General features: G+C 32.8%; 1 protein-coding gene and 1 long non-coding RNA gene across 2 annotated transcripts in view; one reads left to right on the forward strand and one right to left on the reverse strand.

The window, feature by feature from the left end:
- The window catches only part of LOC127699983 (diacylglycerol lipase-beta-like), a 45,785-nt gene that overhangs the window by 482 nt on the left and 18,199 nt on the right, over positions 1-27,104 (forward strand). The window contains exons 2-7 of the mRNA XM_052203355.1: positions 6,503-6,973; positions 11,532-11,622; positions 18,611-18,732; positions 21,819-21,995; positions 24,414-24,543; positions 26,113-26,196. Coding sequence (XP_052059315.1) covers positions 6,503-6,973; positions 11,532-11,622; positions 18,611-18,732; positions 21,819-21,995; positions 24,414-24,543; positions 26,113-26,196 — 1,075 coding nt within the window. The remainder of the gene's footprint in view (positions 1-6,502; positions 6,974-11,531; positions 11,623-18,610; positions 18,733-21,818; positions 21,996-24,413; positions 24,544-26,112; positions 26,197-27,104) is intronic.
- Positions 302-3,884, reverse strand: LOC127699986 (uncharacterized). Its single transcript, XR_007981337.1, has 2 exons — positions 3,767-3,884; positions 302-368 (listed from the first exon to the last, which is right to left on the reverse strand). It is a non-coding gene; the product is annotated as an uncharacterized LOC127699986 (long non-coding RNA).

The following is a 27,104-nucleotide window of genomic DNA, read 5'->3' on the forward strand; positions in this document are numbered from 1 at the left end:
TAAAGGCACAAAATCAAAAATAAAATGGTTTGCACATTAAAAGCACATATAGATTAGTTAGTTACTAAAACTAGCACAAAGCAGCAGAAGCACTATAGTAAAGATAATAAAATAAAATTGCCATGCTGAAAATAAAGCATTAAACCAAAAATAATGAACAGAAAATCTGAAATTAACTGGTTTTGCAGGCAAAACATTGGCATGAGCTGCCAGACCAAGAATTTATCAAGTTTTTGAATTGATTTAAAGATGATTGCTTACGTAGCACATCTGGCAGCTCATTCCAAAGCTTAGCACCTGCATACCTTAAAGATTGTAGGCCGTATGCAGTTGTTCTTACATGTGGTAGGTCGGCTGTATTCTGGTATCTGAAAGAGTAAGTGTTTTCCTTTAAGTGTATTAAATCATGGAGATAAACAGGACAATCTTTATTAATAATTTTGAAAACTTCAATAGCCAGTGATCGCATTCTTCTTATTTTTAAAGATGGTAATTTTGATTTGCAGAGTAGATCTTCATAACTTGCTGAATAGTCTTCATAGATAAACCTTAGTGCTCTCTCTTGAATTTTCTCTATCTTTTTTGTATTAACCTCCCCACAAAAGTGCCAAACTAGTGGGCAGTAATTAAAGTTGGACATTATGAAAGAATAATATATTGTTAATTTTCCGAGTTTAGTCAGGTGTTTTCCTATTCTTTTTAATACATTTAACTGATTGGATGCTTTCTTACATATTATCAGTCAGGGGAATTACTGAAATAAGTGATTTAAAAATCACTTATTTAAGTAGAAAATTAGAAGTTTTGTCACAAATTGTGATTTTGTAGTTTTACCAAAATTTTAAACATATAGGTTCAGATCATATCTTATTATTAGTAAAATTGGAAAAAATGAACCTTTTTCTTCTTTTTAATAGCAAGGTTTATGCCTTTGATGCAATCATTTAGCTGTAAATTCTATATTTGTTGAAAAAATGCTATAATTAAGGCTTTACGTAATGAACTTATACTTTCTTAACAGATTTTTCCCAGCAGCGAGAGTAATTTTCCTGTAAAATTCAAGGTTTCATCTTACAGATTATGTAATAAAATTTTACTGTTCGCGATCAAAATTTCACTGTTCGGGGGTGTTGAAATTAGTGAGGGTTAATTAAAATAATAATACTTAAAGAAGTGATTTTTTGGAAGAAAATAGAGGTATGATACTTAAACAAGTGATTTTTCATGTCATTATCCCAAATTCAGTACAAGGTCATCTTATCCACACAGATATTGGTTCTGATAATTTTAGCAACATAATTAGTCCCTGGATCATTAGTATTGTATATTTAAAGCTACAATAAAATTAAATCACTTAGTCAAGTGATTTATTTGTACCACTTAAATAAGTGATTACAAGGATTTGTCTCACTATACAAATCCTTGGTGATTATTAAAGAAATACAACTCTTACTTCCAACATTTGTGGACACAATGTTACTTGAATCAGTGATTAAAAAATCACTCATTTAAGTAAGTCACCTGACTGATTACAGAGACATGTTCATTGAAATTTAGTTTAAAATCTATTGTTACGCCTAGAAGTTTAACGTTATCTTCAAATTCTATTTCATTACCTTCTAATTTAAATTTTAGGTTTTTGTCTTTAGTTTTTTTACCTACAGCTATTGCTTGAAATTTTTCTGGATTTGCTTTCATTTTATTTATTGAGAACCAATTTATCAAAATTTTGCTTTCATCTTCTAGAGTATTAATTAATTTATCTAAATCTTTATCTGCGTATGAAAGGGTGTTGTCATCTGCATAATTATAGAGTGTACTTTTATGAATAAAAAAGAAAATGTCATTTAAAAAGATATTAAATAATGTTGGCCCTAATATCGACCCTTGTGGCACCCCTTTAAACATTGTTTGCCAGTAGCTTGAATTTGTACCTACTTTAACACACTGTTTTCTATTAGTTAAATAGCTTTCCAAAAGTTTAAGAGAAGAAGCGGAGACACCATAGGATTTTAATTTTAGTAGGAGGAGGTCATGGGGTAGGCAGTCAAAAGCCTTGGACAAGTCCATTAATATAGCTGCTACATATTTATTCTGATCTAAAGCCTTTTTCCAATCTTCAATTATTTTTAATAAAGCAGTTTGGCATCCGTATCCTTTTCGAAAAGCTGACAGAAAAATGTGGAAAAATGAATTAAAATATTCCCCAAGTTGATTTTCTATAGACCTCTCAAAAATTTTTGAAATCATGGGCAATATACTTACAGGTCTATAGTTTCCTTTATCTAGAGTGTTTGATTTTTTATGCAGAGGTATTACTTGTGCTTCTTTTAATTTATCTGGGAAAACAGCTAATTCAAATGATTTATTTATTAATTTAGAAATTGGATTGGATAGTTCAGATTCAGATAATTTTAATACTTTTGAAGAGATTCCATCTTTTCCTGTTGCCTTTTTAATGTTAATTTTATTGATTTGTTTTTTAACAAACTCAGAATTTACTGGGCTAAAACATAGTTCTTCTTTTTCTGGTTTGTTTTCTTTTATAACTTTAATACTGGGATGGTGTTCATCGATGATAGTATCTTTTGAGCCTATATCTTTGGCAACATTTATAAAAAAATTATTAAATAATTCAGCAACTTCATTTTGATTATTAATTATTTTATTGTCTTCACATAGTATTAGATCTTTTGAAAAATGTGAACCTTTGTTAGTTAAGAAGGGCTTGATTGTTGGCCAAAAATCTTTGCTGTTAGGTCCTTCTACACATCTTTCCATGAAATAGTTTCTGATGGATTTCTTTTTAATTTTATTAACCAAATTTCTTTGTTTTCTGTATGATTCCCAATTTGTTAAATTTTATAGTTTTGATATTTGTTATATGCCATTCTTTTTTTATATATTTCCCTTCGTAAAGTTTGATTCATGAATGGGGCTGGTTTGTTGATGGCTTTCTTTTTTTTCATAGGTATATGTTTGTCTATAACCTCCATGAAATTTGTCTCAAATGTGTCATATGCTGTATTAACATCTGCTGATTCTTCTATTATAGCAGTTAAGTTTTTTCCATTTAAATCTGTCAAAAAATGTTCCTGATCAAAAGTGTTTGAAACTTCTGTAATTTATGAAACCTTTATTTATTTTTGGTAGTTTGCCCTTAATTTGAGTGGAAATAATGTTATGTACATCACTCAAACCACAGTTGAAATTTAAAATGTTTTGACAATAAGTTGTTTGGTTTGTAAGAATAACATCATTTAAGGTAGCAGGAGCATGTTTTGTGAAACAAGTTGGTTTATTTACCAGATTTGTGAAATCAAAAATATCACAGATATCATGTAGAGGGGTACATTTTTGCTGGGAGAGCATGTTATAATTTAAGTCACCAAGTAGAAGAAAATTATCATAAATAGTTGATAATTTATCACATGTACATATAAATTCATTTTTAAAATTATCATCTTTTATTGTAGGAGGTCTATAAAGACCTGCAATTAACCATTTTCTATTATTAATATGCATTTCTACCATAATTGATTCAGTAAATTTAAGTTCATAATTTTATTTTCTGTCGCATGCTATGTCAGATCTAACATACATAACAAGTCCGCTACCATGGGATGTTTGGTCTTTCCTCCAGAAGTGGAAATTATCGACCTTAAATAGAGCGTCTGGAAAAGAGTCATCTATTTTTGTTTCTGCTATAATCAGCATATCTACGGTGTTTTTACATAGAAGTTCTTTAATGGAACAAAATTTGTACCTTAGGCTGTTGATATTAAGGTATGCACACGTAAATGTGTCAGGGTGCTTCCTTCATGCTTCATTTAGTTCTGAAAATATATCATATTGATGTTCATCTCCCGAGTCACTGTTTACAATATTTATTGACCCATTTTGTGAACTCCCAGATAGGTTAAAACTGGTACTACAGCTCTGGTTAAATGTGTCATTAAAAAACGATTCCGTAAAGTTTGGGAGTCGCTGGCTGCATCCATAGCAATAAAATGTATCATCTGTCGTTGATAAGATGTGATATTGTGTACTTGAGATGTTTGTACATTTAAGGTGTGTCCAGTTGTTGCAAAAGTCACATTGAAAGGCCTTTTGGTTTGACCGCACTGATTTTTTGCAATCTGTACAGGGATGTTTGATAGGCCCTGGATTGATGTGAATATCACCACATAGTAAAATTGTTAATATAAAACAATTTATTCTTATATTTTAAAGGTTGGGACAATCAAGCCAAAAAAAAATCATGTGATTATGGTTTCCCTATATACCCTATGCATGCCTAAAAATGTCTTCACTAAAGTTTTTATTGGCATGTTTGTTAGTGAAGTGTGACAATGTTGATGATCAACAGTTGATCTCTCTATATGGCAAAAAAAAACATATATATTACAGTTACCCGACGGACCTTATCTTTGAGCACCGACCCTAAGTAATTTTATTCCTATTGTAAAGTGAAAAGTTAGCTGAACTCGTGTCAAAAGCGAAGTTAGAGTTGCCAATAAAATAAATCCATTGCCTGATACATCTAAATCACAATCGTATGTTTTTTCCCAACTAACAACAGAGGGAAAACATCCAATCATGAAAAATACGGGTAAACTCTGCCCATGGACAACTGGGACCAAGACGGACCTCATGACTCAAATCATGTCGCAAAAATAAAATTGAAATACTGACCTACCTACTCTATTGTTTTTTATAATGTAACCTTCAACAGACATATTTTCTTTTTTGCCTTATACATTGTACAGTCTATTCGGCTAATAATCCATATGGCTCTGGAATCTTACTTAAGAATGTAAGGTGCTCTCACCACAGGTGTTTACAAATTCTTCTTCTTTATTGTGGTCAACAAGGCTTCAACCTTGAAAAATACATTTATTATTAAATGAGAAATGAAGTCAAAATATTAAAGTAAAATCATAGTGATAACATTGCATTTTCCAGGTGTTTAATAAAAAAGAGTAAAAAAAAATGCAAGTGGGGGTCTATATTTTGTTTTACTTGTTAAATCAGTGCTGTGATCATCTTTAATTAATTAATAAATAGATAACAATAAGCAAAGATTCATTGCGTTCACATGTACCTGAACAAACTGCAACAAGATTTATCTTGTGTGTATTCCCCATTATTTTATGATGTATTTAATCTATCCAAGCTGTCTCTATTTGATCATTCAGGATTTTAAGGTTCTGAATTGAAGACATATAATGAAATTAATGATGTGTTTTATGACTTGCAGAAAGACCATATTATAATCATTGCCTACCAGCTTTATATGTAATTTGCCATACAATTTAGAGCTATTGTCCTAATGCTTGTAGTTTAAAAGTTTGGTTGGCTTGCATGCTTTGTTTGTATAAATATTTGCTCAAGCATTGTAATTAAGATTGACATCTGCAATCAATAGATAGGCGGGGCTTCAGCTTGTATACATTATACTCTGCATTATACTTAACATCCAAAAACATTTAAAAGTATAATGTATACAAGCTGAAGCCCCGCCTATCAATTTCTATCAAAATAGGTTTCCACATTTTTTTCAATATTATTGTTCCAATTCTTTCCTAAGACATCTGCCTCACTAATGATGGAGCTTGGTAAGCCACTAGATTTATACACACTGAATACAATACCAGTATGATTGACAACTGTCATGATTTATAAACAATTACACTCAAAAGTCCTGGTTATTAATTGGAATCACCTCCACTTTAATAATATGTATTGACCACAGGTAATATTTCTTGTATTACATACTTGAACAGACATTTTATTACACAATTAATATACAATTCTTGACCTCAATAGTATATTTGATGTTTGATATTTACTTTTGATCTATATGAAATACAATTATTCTTTAAATAATGTGCAAATAATAATGATTATGGATTAACAAAAATTAAGATATGTAGAAGAAAATGCAAGCAATGTCTAATTTACTTATAAAATCAGTGTCACAATCATCTAGATACCATGCATACTATAAGTACCAGTAATGGGTCAACTATATTTGGTGCAGGGAATGATTTCCCAGATGATCCACACTCAGCACTACATCCATTAGGGATAGAGTGAGGCTCTATAAAACATGTGTTCTGTAGACCATAACTCATACATGATATAGATCACATTCTTTGAAAACACAGAGCCACTGAAATATTTGTCATATGTATTGTTTATTTTTTAAGATTTTATGGTGATAATTTTTTTACTTAAATGGCTGCTAGTTGGGCAATGGAGGCAGTCTTCATGCTGAACCACAGGCCCAGCAGCCCAGGCTTGTAAAATTGTTCTCGGGCCTGTAAAAATCATCTCTACAGGCCAACAGAATCTAACTACAATTTTCAAAAAATTGAGCTCCAGGCCTGTAGATTTAAAAGTTTTTCATGTCCTACATGTTGCTATAAGAGCCTGTAATATAGAATTATTTTTTTTCTAGAAACTTAACTATCTAATGTTACATTCAATTTATTTTCAGGTTGATATTTATGTCAGTTGTGTATAACCTTCACCAAGATGCCTTTATTAGATGTAAAGGAGGAAGTTATCTACAGATCTATTGTATTGGAATCCTTGTGGTGATGTGTGTGTGTATAATCAGTACATGTGTAATTGTGTTTATCAGCTCACGTGGGTCTTTAATGAATGCTCAGCCAAGGAGAAAATTTGTCAAGGTTTTTTATGTGCGGTCAGTTCTTGCCATCGTAGAAATTGTTTGGAATATATTAGGAAGCTATTGGGCCTTTGGAATGAAGACTACGTGTGAACATAGTGTAGAACTGGCTGTTAAAATCACGGTCATTGTGTTCTGGGTTCTAGCCGTAACTGTGTTCATTGCTTTTTTATTTGTGTTTGGTATTTTAGGGGGATCAAAGAAATCACATCATGATGGACTATACAGCAAAGAAAGTGGTGCTTCTTCTTCTGCCATCAACAAGTGGGAAAAAAGGTTAGACTGTTTATAGATTTTCTTATTTATACATTATATTTACCTGTATATATATATACACATTGTGCAGGTGAAAAAAATATGAATTGATTTAATATATTTTACAAGTGTATTAACTAAAGTACTATGATTCTATTGCCAAGTGGTGAAAGTACATGTACATGTATAGTGATCACTAGCCTGTCAATTTTGAAGTTGTTAAGTACAATGTACATGTATAGTGATCACTAGCCTGTCAATTTTGAAGTTGTTAAGTACAATGTACATGTATAGTGATCACTAACCTGTCAATTTTGAAGTTGTTAAGTACAATGTACATGTATAGTGATCACTAGCCTGTCAATTTTGAAGTTGTTACCGGTAAGTACAATGTACATATATAGTGATCACTAGCCTGTCAATTTTGAAGTTGTTAAGTACAATGTACATGTAAAGTGATCACTAGCCTGTCAATTTTGAAGTTGTTAAGTACAATGTACATGTATAGTGATCACTAACCTGTCAATTTTGAAGTTGTTAAGTACAATTAGCCTGTCAATTTTGAAGTTGTTAAGTACAATGTACATGTATAGTGATCACTAGCCTGTCAATTTTGAAGTTGTTAAGTACAATGTACATGTATAGTGATCACTAGCCTGTCAATTTTGAAGTTGTTAAGTACAATGTACATATATAGTGATCACTAGCCTGTCAATTTTGAAGTTGTTAAGTACAATGTACATGTAAAGTGATCACTAGCCTGTCAATTTTGAAGTTGTTAAGTACAATGTACATGTATAGTGATCACTAACCTGTCAATTTTGAAGTTGTTAAGTACAATTAGCCTGTCAATTTTGAAGTTGTTAAGTACAATGTACATGTATAGTGATCACTAGCCTGTCAATTTTGAAGTTGTTACCGGTAAGTACAATGTACTTGTATAGTGATCACTTTGAAGTTGTTAAGTACAATGTACATGTATAGTGATCACTAGCCTGTCAATTTTGAAGTTGTTAAGTACAATGTACATGTATAGTGATCACTAGCCTGTCAATTTTGAAGTTGTTAAGTACAATGTACATGTATAGTGATCACTAGCCTGTCAATTTTGAAGTTGTTAAGTACAATGTACATGTATAGTGATCACTAGCCTGTCAATTTTGAAGTTGTTAAGTACAATGTACATGTATAGTGATCACTAGCCTGTCAATTTTGAAGTTGTTAAGTACAATGTACATGTATAGTGATCACTAGCCTGTCAATTTTGAAGTTGTTAAGTACAATGTACATGTATAGTGATCACTAGCCTGTCAATTTTGAAGTTGTTAAGTACAATGTACATGTATAGTGATCACTAGCCTGTCAATTTTGAAGTTGTTAAGTACAATGTACATGTATAGTGATCACTAGCCTGTCAATTTTGAAGTTGTTAAGTACAATGTACATGTATAGTGATCACTAGCCTGTCAATTTTGAAGTTGTTAAGTACAATGTACATGTATAGTGATCACTAGCCTGTCAATTTTGAAGTTGTTAAGTACAATGTACATGTATAGTGATCACTAACCTGTCAATTTTGAAGTTGTTAAGTACAACTAGCCTGTCAATTTTGAAGTTGTTAAGTACAATGTACATGTATAGTGATCACTAGCCTGTCAATTTTGAAGTTGTTACCGGTAAGTACAATGTACTTGTATAGTGATCACTTTGAAGTTGTTAAGTACAATGTACATGTATAGTGATCACTAGCCTGTCAGTTTTGAAGTTGTTAAGTACAATGTACATGTATAGTGATCACTAGCCTGTCAATTTTGAAGTTGTTAAGTACAATGTACATGTATAGTGATCACTAGCCTGTCAATTTTGAAGTTGTTAAGTACAATGTACATGTATAGTGATCACTAGCCTGTCAATTTTGAAGTTGTTAAGTACAATGTACATGTATAGTGATCACTAGCCTGTCAATTTTAAGATTGTAAAATTACCCTGCTTGTCAGATTCCCATCTTGATGACAATGTTTGCTAGTTTTCCTTTTCAAAATCTCTCTTTATGCACTCCAGCTTCCTCAGCCAATACAATCTGTTCCTAATGGTATAGTAAGGAGGCTTCCTCAGCCAATACAATCTGTTCCTAATGGTACGGGTTAGTGAGGAGGCTTCCTCAGCCAATACAATCTGTTCCTAATGGTATAGTGAGGAGGCTGAAATTGGCATTAAACACCAACAAACAAAATATACATGTACCTCAAAACTGATACAGACATAGTGAGAAGGAAATTCAATTATAAATGAAATTTCTAATTTAAATCACATTGGAACATGTGGAAAGTCCAAAAAAATGATTCCCTCTTGTCCAAAACTCTAATCTCCCATTGTACTTGTGATTGGTATCAATGATAAGTTTCTTCAGGATCCTTGTCAATTCTCATTTATCAGAATTGGGTATGGATGTTCATTTTGAATTCTGTCTGACTTACATTCTTTGAAGCATTTTATTTTAAAAACAATTATTAATGATCATTCTTAGGGCCTCAATTTCCAATTCCAACCTCAAACTTTTGAGTTACCATGAGTCTAAACAATTTGTGATTCAAGAGATTATCAAAGATCAGTCATTGATGCATATGTCCAAATCCTAAATGGATAAGAACCATTGAAGAATGAACAATGTCACTAGAATACAGAAGAAATAATTACTATCACTGACAAAGTTAATGACATTTACAAATGATGGGCTTATTAACATGTGACAGGGTTGTTTGCATGTACAAGTACTTAGTCCTCACTTTGTCTGTACAGCAGTCAGTGAAATGACAATAGGTGTATTAACATGTGACAGGGTTGTTTGTGTGTACAAGTACTTAGTCCTCACTTTGTCTGTATAGCAGTCAGTGAAATGACAATAGGTGTATTAACATGTGACAGGGTTGTTTGTGTGTTCAAGTACTTAGTCCTCACTTTGTCTGTATAGCAGTCAGTGAAATGACAATAGGTGTATTAACATGTGACAGGATTGTTTGTGTGTACAAGTACTTAGTCCTCACTTTGTCTGCATAGCAGTCAGTGAAATGACAATAGGTGTATTAACATGTGACAGGGTTGTTTGTGTGTACAAGTACTTAGTCCTCACTTTGTCTGTATAGCAGTCAGTGAAATGACAATAGGTGTATTAACATGTGACAGGGTTGTTTGTGTGTACAAGTACTTAGTCCTCACTTTGTCTGTATAGCAGTCAGTGAAATGACAATAGGTGTATTAACATGTGACAGGATTGTTTGTGTGTACAAGTACTTAGTCCTCACTTTGTCTGCATAGCAGTCAGTGAAATGACAATCGGTGTATTAACATGTGACAGGATTGTTTGTGTGTACAAGTACTTAGTCCTCACTTTGTCTGCATAGCAGTCAGTGAAATGACAATAGGTGTATTAACATGTGACAGGATTGTTTGTGTGTACAAGTACTTAGTCCACACTTTGTCTGCATAGCATTCAGTGAAATGACAATAGGTGTATTAACACGTGACAGGATTGTTTGTGTGTACAAGTACTTAGTCTTCACTTTGTCTGTATAGCGGTCAGTGAAATGACAATAGGTGTATTAACATGTGACAGGGTTGGTTGTATGTACAAGTACTTAGTCCTCACTTTGTCTGCATAGCAGTCAGTGAAATGACAATAGGTGTATTAACATGTGACAGGATTGTTTGTGTGTACAAGTACTTAGTCCTCACTTTGTCTGTATAGCAGTCAGTGAAATGACAATAGGTGTATTAATATGTGACAGGATTGTTTGTGTGTACAAGTACTTAGTCCTCACTTTGTCTGTACAGTAGTCGGTGAAATGACAATAGGTGTATTAACATGTGACAGGATTGTTTGTGTGTACAAGTACTTAGTCCTCCCTTCGTCTGTATAGCAGTCAGTGAAATAACAAAAGGTGTAAAGAAAATTGTTTGCCTATATATACCAATTTTAGCAAATGTCCAAGGATGTTTGGAAGAACAGTTATCATACATATACATTGTAGTACAATTATTGTACATGTATAGGTTGCATTTCTGGAAATACAGACAATGCAATTTCCCATAGGAACTCCCTTTGCGGCTAAAGCTGTGCCACTTTTGAAATGCTTTTACTATGAAGTTTCGTGAAAAATTATATCCTAGAACATGTAGAAGGGAAAGTTGATATGCACTTATTTTTTATTCAAAGGTCAAAACATAGGGCTGTGCGGCATATTTTTAACATTTATATGCCCCGAACTCTTATACTAAAACTCTGTACTACCCCTACCTTCACTTTGAGTCTCCCTCGTAATTCAATTTTCGCCGCTACCATGTGTTTTTATACTGGTAACATTCCCAAGTTATTTCTCTATGAGATGAAACATAGAGATCATATCTGGGAACCAGTACATAAACAAAGCAAAATATCTATGAATATTATATATCTCCCCAAAAGAGGTGTGGCTTGTTAAACAGCTGTATTTACAAAGTGCAACCTATAAATAAATTTATCTTCTAATCCAAAATTAATTTCTTTATTTAGATTTATGAAAAGTTTTCTGTTTATTTACAGGTTTAGAATAATATGTTGTTGTTTGGCAGGAAGTGAAAAAAATACTGGTGCATTTAATGCTATCTCACAACTGCTTGCAGATTATTTTAAGGTATTATTCATTTGTTTGTATAGATATATTTCTACATTATCATTCCAGGCTTATCTATCATGTTTATTATCGTATGATATAGCAGTGCCTGGATAAACCCTCACTAAAGACAAATACATGTAGCTGAACATGTACAGCTCTAATACAAACTATCAGTAGATCATTAATCTCCAATCAAAACAAACAAATAAATAAACCTGATAAAACAATAAATTGTACCATCATGTTTGTATGACCTGGTTATTCCATACAGTGTGACACATTTTATTACATGAATATTCCATACAGTGTGACACATTTTATTACATGAATATTCCATACAGTGTGACATTTTATTACATGAATATTCCATTCAGTGTGACACATTTTTTGACATGGTTATTCCATACAGTGTGACAATTTTTTTGACATGGTTATTCCATACAGTGTGACACATTTTATTACATGGTTATTCCATACACAGTGTGACACATTTTATTACATTGTTATTCCATACAGTGTGACACATTTTATTACATGGTTATTCCACACAGTGTGACACATTTTATTTCATGGTTATTCCATACAGTGTTACACATTTTTATACGACCGCCAAAAATTTTTGTGGTCATATATTGATATCACATTGTCGTCGTCGTCCAAATACAGTTGGTTTCCTGACAATAACTTTAGTATAAGTAAATAGATATCTATGAAATTTAAACACAAGGTTTATTACCACAAAAGGAAGATCGGGATTAATTTTGGGGATTATGGTCCCAACAGTTTAGGAATTAGGGGCAAAAAAAGTGGCCCAAATAAGCATTTTTGTAGTTTCCAGACAATAACTTGTGTTTAAGTGTATGAATCTCTTTGAAATTATACCACAAGTTTCCATACCACAAAGGGATGGTTAGGATTGACTTTAGGGAGGTTATATGGCTGAAACCATTTAGGAATTAGTGGCAAAAAAAGGGGAAAAACAAGGGTTTCCTGGTTAATGGACAATTTTAAAGCAGTGTAAGGGAGGTAATCCGATCACATTTAATATACAATGTTGTGTATGTTTTGGATTACCTCCCTTACATTGCTTGTAAATTATGTATAAGAAATGCTGTATTGTCTTGAGGTGATTAGCTGTCAATTTATTTTTAAATGTTAGAGTAATTAATATTAATTTTAGCCTTGAACATGTATGTCATTTTCTATTTTAAGACTTTTATGATGTATTTTAATGGGTAATTATGGTTGCAAACTCCATTAGAAATTTGAATTGAGATTATGATCTTATCTTGAGGGAAAGATTTTTTTTTGGAAAAGGGGAAAAGGGGGAATTGAAAAACAAAATATTTTTTTTTTGGGGGGGAGGCAATTTTTCTCATTTCAGATTTCAGAAATTAAAAAGAAAATTTCTTCAAATATTATTTTTTTTTGCCAAAAAAAGATTGGAAGGGAGTGGGGGGGGTCAATAGGCAAAAGCATAGTGTATTGCACAAAAACATAAATTGAATATAAATTCAAATCATATTACCAATTCTAAATTCTTTGTCTACAGTTATTCTGTGTCAGAAACCTATTTTGTGTCAGATATTTAATTACAATCCAAATTCAGACCTGTATCAAGCGCGAATGTTGTGTCTTTTTTTTCCCCAACTGTTCAGGGTTGGACCTCTGTGGTCGTATCCAGCTGCACTCAGCGAAGCAATTTATGTTACATGGTTATTCCATACAGTGCGACACATTTTATTACATGGCTATTCCATTCAGTGTCACACATTTTCAGTTCCTTCAAGGTTGAATTTACATCATTTTTCTTTTTGAATAAAATGTTATAATTTGCGAATTGCTAATCAACTTTTAAACCTGAAAAGATAAAATATATCTATTTAGTTTTTTATCTGATTCAAAGGGTCAAGTGAGCTTTTCTCATCACTTGTCGTCCATCGTTGTCCTTAACTTTTACAAAAATCATCTCCTCTGAAACCACTGGGCCAAATTAAATCAAACTTGGCCTAAATCATCTTTAGGGTATCTAGTTTTAAAAATATATCCGATGACCCCGCCCACCAATCAAGATGGCTGCCATGGCTAAAAATAGAACATAGGGGTAAAATGCAGTTTTTGTCGAGCCTGCGACTTTTATTGCAGAAAGCTCTACATAGGGATAGTGATCTGGCGGCGGCTAGGGCGGCGCGGCGTTAGCTAACTTCTGAAAAGCTTTATATTTTAGAAGGTGGAAGATCTGGATGCTTCATACTTTGTATATGGATGCCTCATGTTACGAAGTTTCCGTCAGTCACATGTCCAATGTCCTTGACCTCATTTTCATGGTTCAGTGACTACTTGAAAAAAAAGTTAAGATTTTTTGTAATGTTAAATTCCCTCTTATAATTATAAGTAATAGGATAACTATATTTGGTATGTGCGTACCTTGCAAGGTCCCCATGCCCGTCAGACAGTTTTCACTTGACCTCAACCTCATTTCATGGATCAGTGAACAAGGTTAAGTTTTGGTGGTCAAGTCCATATCTCAGATACTATAAGCAATAGGTCTAGTATATTCGGTGTATGGAAGGACTGTAAGGTGTACATGTCCAACTGGCAGGTGTCATCTGACCTTGACCTCATTTTCATGGTTCAGTGGTTATAGTTAAGTTTTTGTGTTTTGGTCTGTTTTTCATATACTGTATGCAAAAGGTCTACTATATTTGGTGTATTGAATGACTGTAAGGTGTACATGTCTAGCTGGCAGGTGTCGTCTGACCTTGACATCATTTTCATGGTTCAGTGGTCAAAGTTAAGTTTTTGAGTTTGGTCTTTTTTTCTAAAACTATATGCAATAGTTCAACTATATTTGGTGTATGGAAATATTTTATGATCTATATGTCAGTCACACAGGTTTTATTTGACCTTGACCTCATTTTCAAGGTTCATTGCTCAGTGTTAAGTTTTTGTGTTTTGGTCTGTTAACTATTAAACAATATATAAAAACTATAAGCAATAGGTCAACTATATTTGTTGTATGGAAGAATTGTTAGCTGTACATGCCTGCCTAGCATGGTTCATCTCACCTTGACCTCATTTTCATGGTCATTGGTCAATGTTTAGTTTACTTGGTTAATGTTAAGTTTATGTGACAGTTGTAATAAAGCTTTATATTTAGGACTATCAACATAATATCAATGAGTAGTAAAGAAGGCGAGACATTTCAGCATGTGCACTCTTGTTAGCTTATATCTCTGAAACTAAAGCATTTAGAGCAAATCTGACATTGGGTAAAAATGTTCATCAGGTCAAGATCTATCTGCCCTGAAATTTTTAGACGTATCAGACAACCTGTTGTTGGGTTGTTGCTCCTAAGTTGGTAATTTTAAGTAAATTTTGCAGTTTTTGGTTATCTTGAATATTATAATAGATAGAGATAAACTGTAAACAGCAAAAATGTTCAGCAAAGTAAGATCTACAAATAAGTCAAACATGACCAAAATTGTCAATTGACCCCTTAAGGATTTATTGCCCTTTAAAGTCAAATTTTCACAATTTTTCGTAAATTTTTGTTATCTTTTACATAAATCTTCTCTGAAATTTCTGGGCCAAGTTAAACCAAACTTGGCCTAAATCATCCTTAGGGTATCTAGTTTAAAAAGTGTATCCGATGATCCTGCACACCAACCAAGATGGCCGCCATGGCTAAAAATAGAACATTATTATTTTTACATAGGGGTAAAATGCAGTTTTTGGCTTATATCTCTGAAACTAAAGCATTTAGAGCAAATCTGACATGGGGTAAAAATGTTCATCAGGTCAAGATCTATCTGCCCTGAAATCTTCAGACGAATCTTATCTTGAATTTTTGTCGAGCCTGCGACTTTTGTCGCAGAAAGCTAGACATAGGGATAGTGATCCAGCGGCGGCGGCGTTAGCTAACTTCTTAAAAGCTTTATATTTTAGAAGGTGGAAGACCTGGATGCTTCATACTTTGTATATGGATGCCTCAGGTTAAAAAGTTTCCGTCAGTCACATGTCCAATGTCCTTGACCTCATTTTCATGGTTCAGTGACTACTTGAAAAAAAAGTTAACATTTTTTGCAATGTTAAATTCTCTCTTATTATAAGTAGTAGGATAACTATATTTGGTATGTGCGTACCTTGCAAGGTCCTCATGCCCGTCAGACAGTTTTCACTTGACCTCAACCTCATTTCATGGATCAGTGAACAAGGTTATCTCAGATACTATAAGCAATAGGTCTAGTATATTCGGTGTATGGAAGGACTGTAAGGTGTACATGTCCAACTGGCAGGTGTCATCTGACCTTGACCTCATTTTCATGGTTCAGTGGTAATAATAGTTAAGTTTTTGTGTTTTGGTCTGTTTTTCTTATACTGTATGCAATAGGTCTACTTTATTTGGTGTATGGAATGATTGTAAGGTGTACATGTCTAGCTGGCGGGTGTCATCTGACCTTGACCTCGTTTTCATGGTTCAGTGGTCAAAGTTAAGTTTTTGAGTTTTGATCTTTTTTTCTAATACTATATGCAATAGGTCAACTATATGTGGTGTATGGAAATATTTTATGATCTATATGTCAGTCGCGCAGGTTTTATATGACCTTGACCTCATTTTCACAGTTCATTGCTCAGTGTTAAGTTTTTGTGTTTTGGTCTGTTTTTCTTAAACTATAAGCAATAGGTCAACTATATTTGTTATATGGAAGAATTGTTAACTGTACATGTCTGCCTGGCATGGTTTATCTGACCTTGACCTCATTTTCATGGTTCATTGGTCAATGTTTAGTTTTCATGGTTAATGTTAAGTTTATGTGACAGTTGTAATAAAGCTTTATATTTAGGACTATCAACATAATATCAATGATTAGTAAAGAAGGCGAGACATTTCAGTGTGTGCACTCTTGTTATAATAGATAGAGATAAACTGTAAACAGCAAAATGTTCAGCAAAGTAAGATCTACAAATAAGTCAACATGACCAAAATTGTCAATTGACCCCTTAAGGAGTTATTGCCCTTTAAAATCAATTTTTCACTATTTTTTTAATCTTTTTACAAAAATCTTCTCCTCTTAATCTACTTGGCCAAATGGAATTAAACTTAGCCACAATTATTATTAGAGTATCTTGATTGAAAAATGTATCCAATGACCCTGCCCTACAACCAACATGGTCGATCCCCATTGGTAAAAATAGAACATAGGGGATTACTATAGAAATCTATGGGAAAAATGTAAAAACAACAATTTCAAATGGTCACAACTTGAAAACTAATTTAAATAATGATAAGGGGTCTTCAGTAACTATTGTAAGACTACAATGGGATGACTTGATTTTTTTTCAGGGGGAGGGTAGGGCGGTTGGGTTGCTAATAATTTCTCTTTGATATGTTCCATTTTCAGAATTATTCAGTGTTACTTTTTCTATAAACCATTATTAGTCCCCTACCGACGAAGTCAAAGGGGACATTTAGGTTTTCACTCTGTCCGTCTGTCCCTCCGTCTGTCCATCCGTCAGTCCGGCAACTCAGCTTTCCACACATTTTTTCTTCGTTCTTGAAGATATTGATTTGATATTTGGTATATAGTTTTATCATGACAAGTTATAGATCAAGTTCAAATTTTGTTCCGGTCTGATGATTTAGTCCAGAGTTATGGTCCATAAAAAAACTCCATAACTAATGTTAAGAGTACTATGTTAAACCATATATCTGTACAAAGGGAGATAACTCATTTTTTTTATAAAAGATTCTTTGGTAAATTGATTGAGGAATTTTGTGGCAGGTTTATATGTTATTTTGTATAAACTATTTTTCTGAATGCTACATGTATATATATATAATTTTTTTTATTAAGTGAAATCATTTAATTAGATAATAATTTATTTATATTAAGGTGTATATTTCATTACATTACATTGTGTAGATAAACATAATAAAAGTTGTTGACATTTTATAGATAATTTACAAATCTATATTAGTTTGTGACAAATGAAAGAAAAAATATTTGGAACTATTAATTATATTTGATTGTAATTTGAAAATAGATATACATTGTATTACATCATATCTAATTTTAGAGAACTATTAATCTTATCTTATGTTAAAGTGTTATAGGTTTTCCACACTTTTTTTCATCATGCTTGAAGATATTGATTGACAATTGGTATATAGTTTTATCATGACAAGTTACAGATCAAGTTAAAATTTTTGTTTCGGTCTGATAATTTTGTGTAGAGTTATGTTCCTTGGACTTGAAAAAATTCACTCATATATTCAGTTTTCCACACTGTTTTTAGTCATGCTTGAAGATATTGACTTGATATTTTCTTATTGTTTACACCATGACAAGTTATAGAACAAGTTAGCATTTTGTTCCAGTATAATGAATTTTTACCCGGTAGGGGACTATGTATTGCCATGCAATACTCTCAGAATGCTTGTGTTATATCTTCTTTCAGCATACTTATACATGTTATATTGGGTGAATACCCCCCAGACCCTGCAAGTTTGTCGGGGTCAGGGGAACCCCTGCCCAAATTTTTTTTTGAAGGGTGTTCCATAAAAACATTTAAAGGCATTTTCAGCATTATACAGGCCCTGGGTGAAATAAATTTTGGAGCAGAGGAAAGGAAATTTTTTATTTTTTGTTAATTATCTTGAATATCATTATAGGTTGAGATATACTGTAAACAGCAAAAATATCAAGCAAAGAAAGAACTACAAATAAGTTAACATGACCAATTGGCATCTTATTGGAGTTATTGTCCTTTAAAGTTATTTTCTGCAATTTATTGGTAACTTTTGTAAATCTTTTCAAAAATCTTCTGCTTTTAATTTAACTACTTGGCCTCAATCATTATTAGGGTATCTATATGATTTTAATCTTATTTTACATGATTTCCAAAACCACAGTAGATACAGGTGAGCGACACAGGCTCTTGAGAGCCTCTAGTTTATAATAATTGGGAATAATCTATGTATGTCTCTTTTTATGAATGACAGGATGTAGATCTGGTACCCACTGACATTGCTGCTGGTTTGATACTGGTACATAAAGACCAAGAGAAACAGATTAGTGATCTGCCAAGTATATCATATGATACATTCACCAATGGAGCAGCTAGGTAGTTATTTTTTTAACAAGAAAAATTATTTATAAAAAAATTGCTTTCAAGTGGCTAGCTATTCATAGTGCTAATAATGATTTAAGAATTGAATGGTTGTTTTTGGAAATTTATTGGGATGTAAAAGCATTGACCGAAATACATTTTGTATGAAGCGCAGAAGCGCTTCATTCTAAAATGTGCACACAGTCAACGCTTTCACAACCCTATAAAATTACTAAAAGAAGCATTCAATACTTATAATTACATTTTTTGCTTGGATCATAACAACACGTTTTCTATCAAGTTTTTTCTTACCTGTGCTCTTTATTGTGGAAGCTTGTGTCATCATGAATGTTACATTTCATTTTGAAATGAAGGTTAATTTTAGAATGATGCGAGAATGCTGTTAGCCAATCAAAATAACGTATTATAATGAAACATACATGTAATGTTAAATGTACTTTAGAAATTTATACTGAAGTAATTGTCTTATATTTTTGTAATTACAAATGTATCTCAAATATATATATGGAATATTTTTTGGAAATTTAAACACAATATGTGTGCCCATGAACTATGACCTCGAGATGAAGAAGAGCAATAATGCACTGTCCTTAGCTCTGGCTTTTTTCAAGTACATATAGAAATTGATTTCATGATTTATCTATATCTGCTATATCCTTTTTTTTCCATTGTTAAAACTGATGATATAATTTTTTTCTCCTATATACGCGTAATACATACAAACAGTATTTAATATATTTACAGAAACCATGGAAATAGATTCACTTTTTGGGGGTAAATTTTATAGATTTCACAATTTTTACATAAAATTAGATCATTTTCTGTGATTTTGTTATCTTCTTGTATTTCCTATAAACACTCTTTTGTGTGGTTTTAAAGCAAATACTTCTAGCAACTCTGCTTTAATGACTTATTATGTCACTTTTATTTACATATTTTATCTTCAGCTAACAAAAGTTCATCTCTGTAGTCAAGAGCATAATTAATAGTATAATCCTACAATGTCTTTCATTTTATAGTATGTTGTTACCTTTACTATTCTTATTGTAAAGATTAAAAGTTAAAATTGAAGTCATTGACCTGGTTTTTGTAAAGCAATGTCTAAATGGATAGTTTTGTTGTTTTAAATGATATATTTCCATTACCTTTGAGAACCTTATGGGTAGTCAAAGACATTATTCACCCCAAAGTATTTTTCATTTCATTTTAATTTTGATATTGCTTGGCTATAGTAAGGTGCTTTTTCCAGTACAATGTTTGTGGATTCTATATATTCCTGTGTTCACCCAGGTTATAGCTTGGCTAGGTGAATTGCCCAATACCTTATTTTTGTGGATTCCATATATTCCTGTGTTCACCCAGGTTATATCTGGGCTGGTTGGGTTGCCCAATACCATACTTTTGTGGATTCCATATATTCCTGTGTTCACCCAGGTTATATCTGGGCTGGTTGGGTTGCCCAATACCATACTTTTGTGGATTCCATATATTCCTGTGTTCACCAAGGTTATATCTGGGCTGGTTGGGTTGCCCAATACCTTACTTTTGTGGATTCCATATATTCCTGTGTTCACCAAGGTTATATCTGGGCTGGTTGGGTTGCCCAATACCTTACTTTTGTGGATTCCATATATTCCTGTGTTCACCAAGGTTATATCTGGGCTGGTTGGGTTGCCCAATACCTTACTTTTGTGGATTCTGTATATTCCTGTGTTCACCAAGGTTATAGCTGTGTGTGCTGGGTTGCCCAATACCTTACTTTTGTGGATCCATATATTCCTGTGTTCACCCAGGTTATAGCTTGGCTAAGTGAATTGCCCAATACCTTATTTTTGTGGATTCCATATATTCCTGTGTTCACCAAGGTTATAGCTGTGTGTGCTGGGTTGCCCAATACCTTACTTTTGTGGATCCATATATTCCTGTGTTCACCAAGGTTATAAACTTATAGCATAGGTTTATTTCAGCAATGTCTCTTACAAGTTTGAAAATCAGTGCTGATCAATTATTTTTAAAAGAGTTATGCCCTTGGAAATATTATTTTTTGGAAATTGTGTTTTAAGTGCTCTCATGTGTACAATTCTAGTCAGATATATATTTAATTTATATCAAAGATTTATATCAGCAAAGTCTCTGACAATTTCGAAATCAGTACCCATCAATAATATTAAAAAGAATTATGTTCCTTAGGAAATATTAATTGTATTGAAAATATCATTGTTAGAGCTTTCAAAACTTCATCTGTTCATTTCTCTAAGATATTTATAAAAAAAGTTTTTAAAGAACAAAAAAATTTTTTTTTTAGTAATTGTCCTTGGACTGATAAAATATATGCAACGGGACAATGGAACTCTGTTCTTTTATTAATCTTTTCTATTCTTGTATTTACCAAGTGTATAGCTAGGCTAGGTATTTTATCCAATGCAGTATTTTATAATCCCAAATACTCCATTATACTCCTGACAACCAATATTTAACTTGCACTGCTTTAGAATTAAATGGTTGTAGTTTTATTGCTTTTTTCACATACTAAAAAAATATTTGTATTGTTTATTTATTTTCATATTAAATTTGAAATTTCTAATATTTTCAATGCATAAACTGTATGTTTCTTAGTTTAAATAATATTAAAAAAAAATACACTCAAATAGCTTGCTTGAATAAAGGCAACAGCAGTTTACCAATGTCCAAATCTTATTAATCCATGAACATGATGAAGAAATAACAAATCAAGGGAACGAACAAAACTTGAAGGAATCGCATGAATCCTAAAAGGAACGAGACAGGGTAAATTGACGAAGTAAGCAACTACTGCTGTCCATGCATCACCCGCTATGTAAATCTACACCTATAAAATGTCACACTCGGGAATAGGACACAATGGGTACAGATAAGAAGACTCTGGTATGTAAAGACTGCCAAAACTATTTTCCATGGTCTCTGTCAACCATTTGGTTGAAGAAATTGTTGACAGTAAATTTGTGTGTCATCTAGAGTGCAACATAGCAAGACATTTGAATTTGTCTTTCTAAAAAATCACTCTGAATCTTTAAGACAAATAATTATTATAAATATTATAGTAGGTCCAATGGACAGGCTTCCACATCCACAGAAGAATGTAATGTAAAACCCAAACCATGGATGACAACCAAGATGATGTTCCATTACATGAGATATGCCAGTGCTTCTTATGGGTGGCCATTTTATATATTTACAAACTTGTGTACTGGGATGTGTCGTCTGTGTAAACACATGAGGTAAGTTTGACTAACTTGGTCATAACCATTTTATGATTACACATTTATGTACTTAAGTGTGTCATCTGTGTAAACATGTGAGGTAAGTTGGTATTTTTTATTCATAACCATTTCATGTTTACACACTTGTGTACTAGAGTGTATTGTCTGTGTAAACACATGAGGTAAGTTTGTCATTTCCATTTTATATGTTTACACACTTGTGTACAAAAGCATGTCAAAAGTGTCAATATGTGAGATAAATGTTTCATGACCATTAAAAGGCATTTTATGTTTTCATACAAATGGATAGTTTGGCAATCACTTCTCCTTGTTGTTATATTGTATACCAGAGAGTGTAAAAATGTGAGACAAGTATATCATCATGTATATAATGGAAAAGAAAGAATTGAGAAAAAGTGTGTCATGGCAATTTTTGTCTCGCCTTGACGGAGTCAAAAAGCGAGACATAGGTATGCTGTTTCCGGCGTCGGCGGCAACAATGTATTAGTTTGTGATTAGGTCTTTTTCATGATGAACCACTAGTGGTAGGTCAATGATATTTGGTATGCAGTTGTATTAGCATTGGCACATCTCATTACCATGGAGATTATTTGGCCCCGCCCCCTCAGTCAAGATCTATTGACTTTGAAACTTTTCATAGTTTACATGTATTAGTTTGTGATTAGATCAGTTTAAGATGAACTGCTAATGTTAAGTCAATAATATTTGGTATGCAAATGTATTGGCATTTGCAAGTATCGTTTCCATGGAGATTATATAGCCCCACCCCTGATCATGGTTCATTGACTTTGAAACTTTTACATAGTTTACAAGTTAATGTTTGTGTTTAGGTTTGTTTAAAGGGAACGACTTATAATAAGTCAATGGTATTTGGTATGCAGTTGTATTAGCATTGGCACATCTCATTCCATGGAGATTGTTTAGCCATGTACCTTCAGTCATGGTTCATCGACTTTGAATATTTGCATAACTTACATGTTAAAGTATTGCTATTTTTGTCTCGCCTTGACGGAGTCAAAAAGCGAGACATAGGTATGCTTTTTCCGGCATTGGCGACAGCGTCAACAATGTATTAGTTTGTGATTAGGTCTAGTTCATGGTGAACCACTAGTGGTAGGTGAATGATATTTAGTATGCAGTTGTATTAGCATTGGCACATCTCATTACCATGGAGATTATTTGGTCCCGCCCCCTCAGTCAAGGTCTATTGACTTTGAAACTTTTCATAGTTTACATGTATTAGTTTGTGATAAGGTCAATTTATGGGGAACCACTACTGGTAGGTCAATGATATTTGGTATGCAGTTGTATAAGGATTGGCATATCTTATTTCCATGGAGATTATTTGGCTCCGCCCCCTTAGTCATGGTCTATAGACTTTGAAAATTTTGCTAAGTTAACATGTATTAGTTTGTGATTAGGTCAGTTCAAGGGGAACCAATAGTGGTAGGCCAATGTTAATTGGTGTTCAGTTGTATAAGCATTAGAACATCTCATTTCCATGAGGAATATTTGGCCCCGCCCCCTCAGTCATGGTCTATTTACTTTGAAACTTTTGCTTAGTTTACATGTATTAGTTTGTGATTAGATCAGTTTAAGATGAACTGCTAATGTTAAGTCAATGATATTTGGTATGCAAATTTATTGGCATTTGCAAGTATCGTTTCCATGGAGATTATATAGCCCCACCCCTGATCATGGTTCATTGACTTTGAAACTTTTACATAGTTTACAAGTTAATGTTTGTGTTTAGGTTTGTTTAAAGGGAACGTCTTATAATAAGTCAATGGTATTTGGTATGCAGTTGTATTAGCATTGGCACATCTCATTCCATGGAGATTGTTTAGCCATATGTATGTACCTTCAGTCATGATCCATCGACTTTGAATATTTGCATAACTTACATGTTAAAGTATTGCTATTTTAATTTCAACAATTGCATTATCAAAATTACAAAAAGGCGAGACATATCTCTGTGATAACAGTTTATTGTATAAATTAACTGAATTGTGTATAAGAGTTTCTTTGTAAAAACTAAACACTATTGATGTATGTTTTTATGCTCTGTAAAATATTAAAGGCTGTTTCTAAAAACCAACATTGGACCCTGGGAAGGGAACTTGCTTTGGCCACTAAGGGTGGGTGTGAAATATTATTACCGGTAACTCTTATTTCTTAGAGCTTCCTTTGTACCATTTATGTCTTAATGGAGCAGTCTAAGGTATGTTTTAATTGAAAAGTCCAAGATATGTTTTAATAGAACATTCCAATGTTTGTTTTAATGGAACAGTGCAATGTACGTTTTAATGGAACAGTCCAATGTACGTTTTAATAGAACATTCCAATGTATGTTTTAATGGAACAGCCCAATATATGTTTTAATGGAACAGTCCAATATATGTTGTTCTGTTTCAGGTGCTGTAGTTGTTGTCTACCAGAGAACCAAGTTCATTTTGACAACTGTTGTCAGTGTAATACAGCCACAATCAAAAGATTAACAGGGTTGAATCAGTTTGATCTGGTCTATGCAGATTATCATAATAGGGTAGGTATTAACAGGGTTGGATCAGTTTGATCTGGTCTATGCAGATTATCATAATAGGGTAGGTATTAACAGGGTTAGATCAGTTTGATCTGGTATATGCAGATTATCATAATAGGGTAGGTATTAACAGGGTTGGATCAGTTTGATCTGGTCTATGCAGATTATCATAATAGGGTAGGTATTAACAGGGTTGAATCAGTTTGATCTGGTCTATGCAGATTATCATAATAGGGTAGGTATTAACAGGGTTGAATCAGTTTGATCTGGTCTATGCAGATTATCATAATAGGGTAGGTATTAACAGGGTTGGATCAGTTTGATCTGGTCTATGCAGATTATCATAATAGGGTAGGTATTAACAGGGTTGGATCAGTTTGATCTGGTCTATGCAGATTATCATAATAGGGTAGGTATTAACAGGGTTGGATCAGTTTGATCTGGTCTATGCAGATTATCATAATGGGGTAGGTGGTATCGAAGTATGGAACAGGTTTACATTTAAACTTTATTACATTTACCTTATTCAGGCTTGTAAAGTCTGCACTGGTACATTGTCCGCACCCCTTTTCGCCATGGGAATTCAGGAGAAAAACTTTTTGGAACTGCTTGAAAACGTCTTTTGAAACTACGGAAAGTTATTGTTTGCGGTGTTTTCATGTATAAACCTGAAAGTAGAAGTTGAAAATGCTTGTAAATGATTCTAAAACACTCCACGAGTGTTAAAATAAGGTCAAAATCACGAATAAACAATTGGGTAAGTTGTATTTCGTATTAAAGGGAAGTTCGCATAGCATGTGTAAATCAAAATAATTACAGTGAGAGTGTGCAAAAAATCCATACTTCATAGTTGTTACTTGAATTACTTGAATATGACTTTGAAACTAAAACAGTTCTCTTCTTTAGTGAAATACTATTAAATATATCCATTACATTAATGTTTGAATGATCGTCAGCTAAAACAAAACGCATGCGTCAGCATGAAACACCAACAAGAAACAAATGACCAATTACATTTCGTAGTTTATACATTGTAATGCATAAGCTGGTCCTGGCTGATTTATATACTTTTTTCATTCCGGTAAATACAAGTGGATTCCAATAAATTCATCATAGATATCATAGCAACTGAGGATCCACATTTTCATTTTTATGTCTAAATACAAGACATTTATCAACTTGATATTAGCAGGAGATCTTATCATAAAATAAGATGAATAGAGGAGGCTGACAAATCATGGAATGAAAAACATTTATTTTCACATCAAAAATCTGACCAAGTAGGAAAGTGGGATAATATTGTGTTATTGAACAAAGGGTTCAAATTAATTTTGCAGAAAATGACAGCAAATTTGGTAATAATGCTAGAAGAACAAAATTTAGTACATATATTCAAATAACTGGGAAATTTTAATCAGACCATGGTAATGTTTTGAAATTTAAGTTCAAATATTAGTCTTTTCATATTTTGAATGAAAATCAATATTATCTAGTATCATAGCATGTATGAAAAGCTGGATTATCTTGTGTGGAGGAAAATGTGGTTAAAATAAAACTTTATTTAAATTGTAGATATTTGAAATACCATTTTATGTAGCAATAGATAAAGAGAAACAGTCAGTGGTTATAGCCATCAGGGGGACTTTATCACTTAAGGTAAGACTTAAAAATACCTTTTTGTATTATGAATTTAATTGTGCTGAAATTGTGCAATAAAATATGTATGGGATTTTAAGAAGTTATAAAACTGCTAATAAAATTTGCAACTGTTTAACTCAAGGGGATGAAGGAATATATACTGTCAGTTATTGGTATCATGTGGTATCAGTAATTGATATTCTGTGGTGTCAGTTATTGATATCCTGTTGTGTCAGTTATTGATATCATGTGGTGTCAGTTATTGATATCATGTGGTGTCAGTTATTGGTATCGTGCAGTGTCAGTTATTGGTATCATGTGGTGTCAGTTATTGGTATCCTGTGGTGTCAGTTATTGGTATCCTGTGGTGTCAGTTATTGGTATTTTGTGGTGTCAGTCATTGTTATCCTGTGGTGTCAGTTATTTGTATCCTGTGGTGTCAGTTATTGGTATCATGTGGTGTCAGTTATTGGTATTGTGTGGTATCAGTTATTGGTATCATGTGGTGTCAGTTATTGGTATCCTGTGGTGTCAGTTATTGGTATCCTGTGGTGTCAGTTATTGGTATCTTGTGGTGTCAGTCATTGGTATCCTGTGGTGTCAGTTATTGGTATCCTGTGGTGTCAGTTATTGGTATCATGTGGTGTCAGTTATTGGTATTGTGTGGTTTCAGTTATTGGTATCATGTGGTGTCAGTTATTGGTATCATGTGGTGTCAGTTATTGATATCCTGTTGTGTCAGTTATTGTATCATGTGATGTCAGTTATTGGTATCATGTGGTGTCAGTTATTTGTATCATGTAGATTCAGATACTTATAGTACTGTTAAAGAGTTGTGCATTTTTTGTATTTATATGTATTTTGCACATTTTTTTTCCATAGGAATTTAGAAAAAAAAACTTTTGTCATCACATAATGAAACTCGG

Source organism: Mytilus californianus, unplaced genomic scaffold (assembly GCF_021869535.1).
Source record: "Mytilus californianus isolate M0D057914Y unplaced genomic scaffold, xbMytCali1.0.p SCAF_46, whole genome shotgun sequence".
NCBI classification, from domain to species: Eukaryota; Metazoa; Mollusca; class Bivalvia; order Mytilida; family Mytilidae; genus Mytilus; species Mytilus californianus.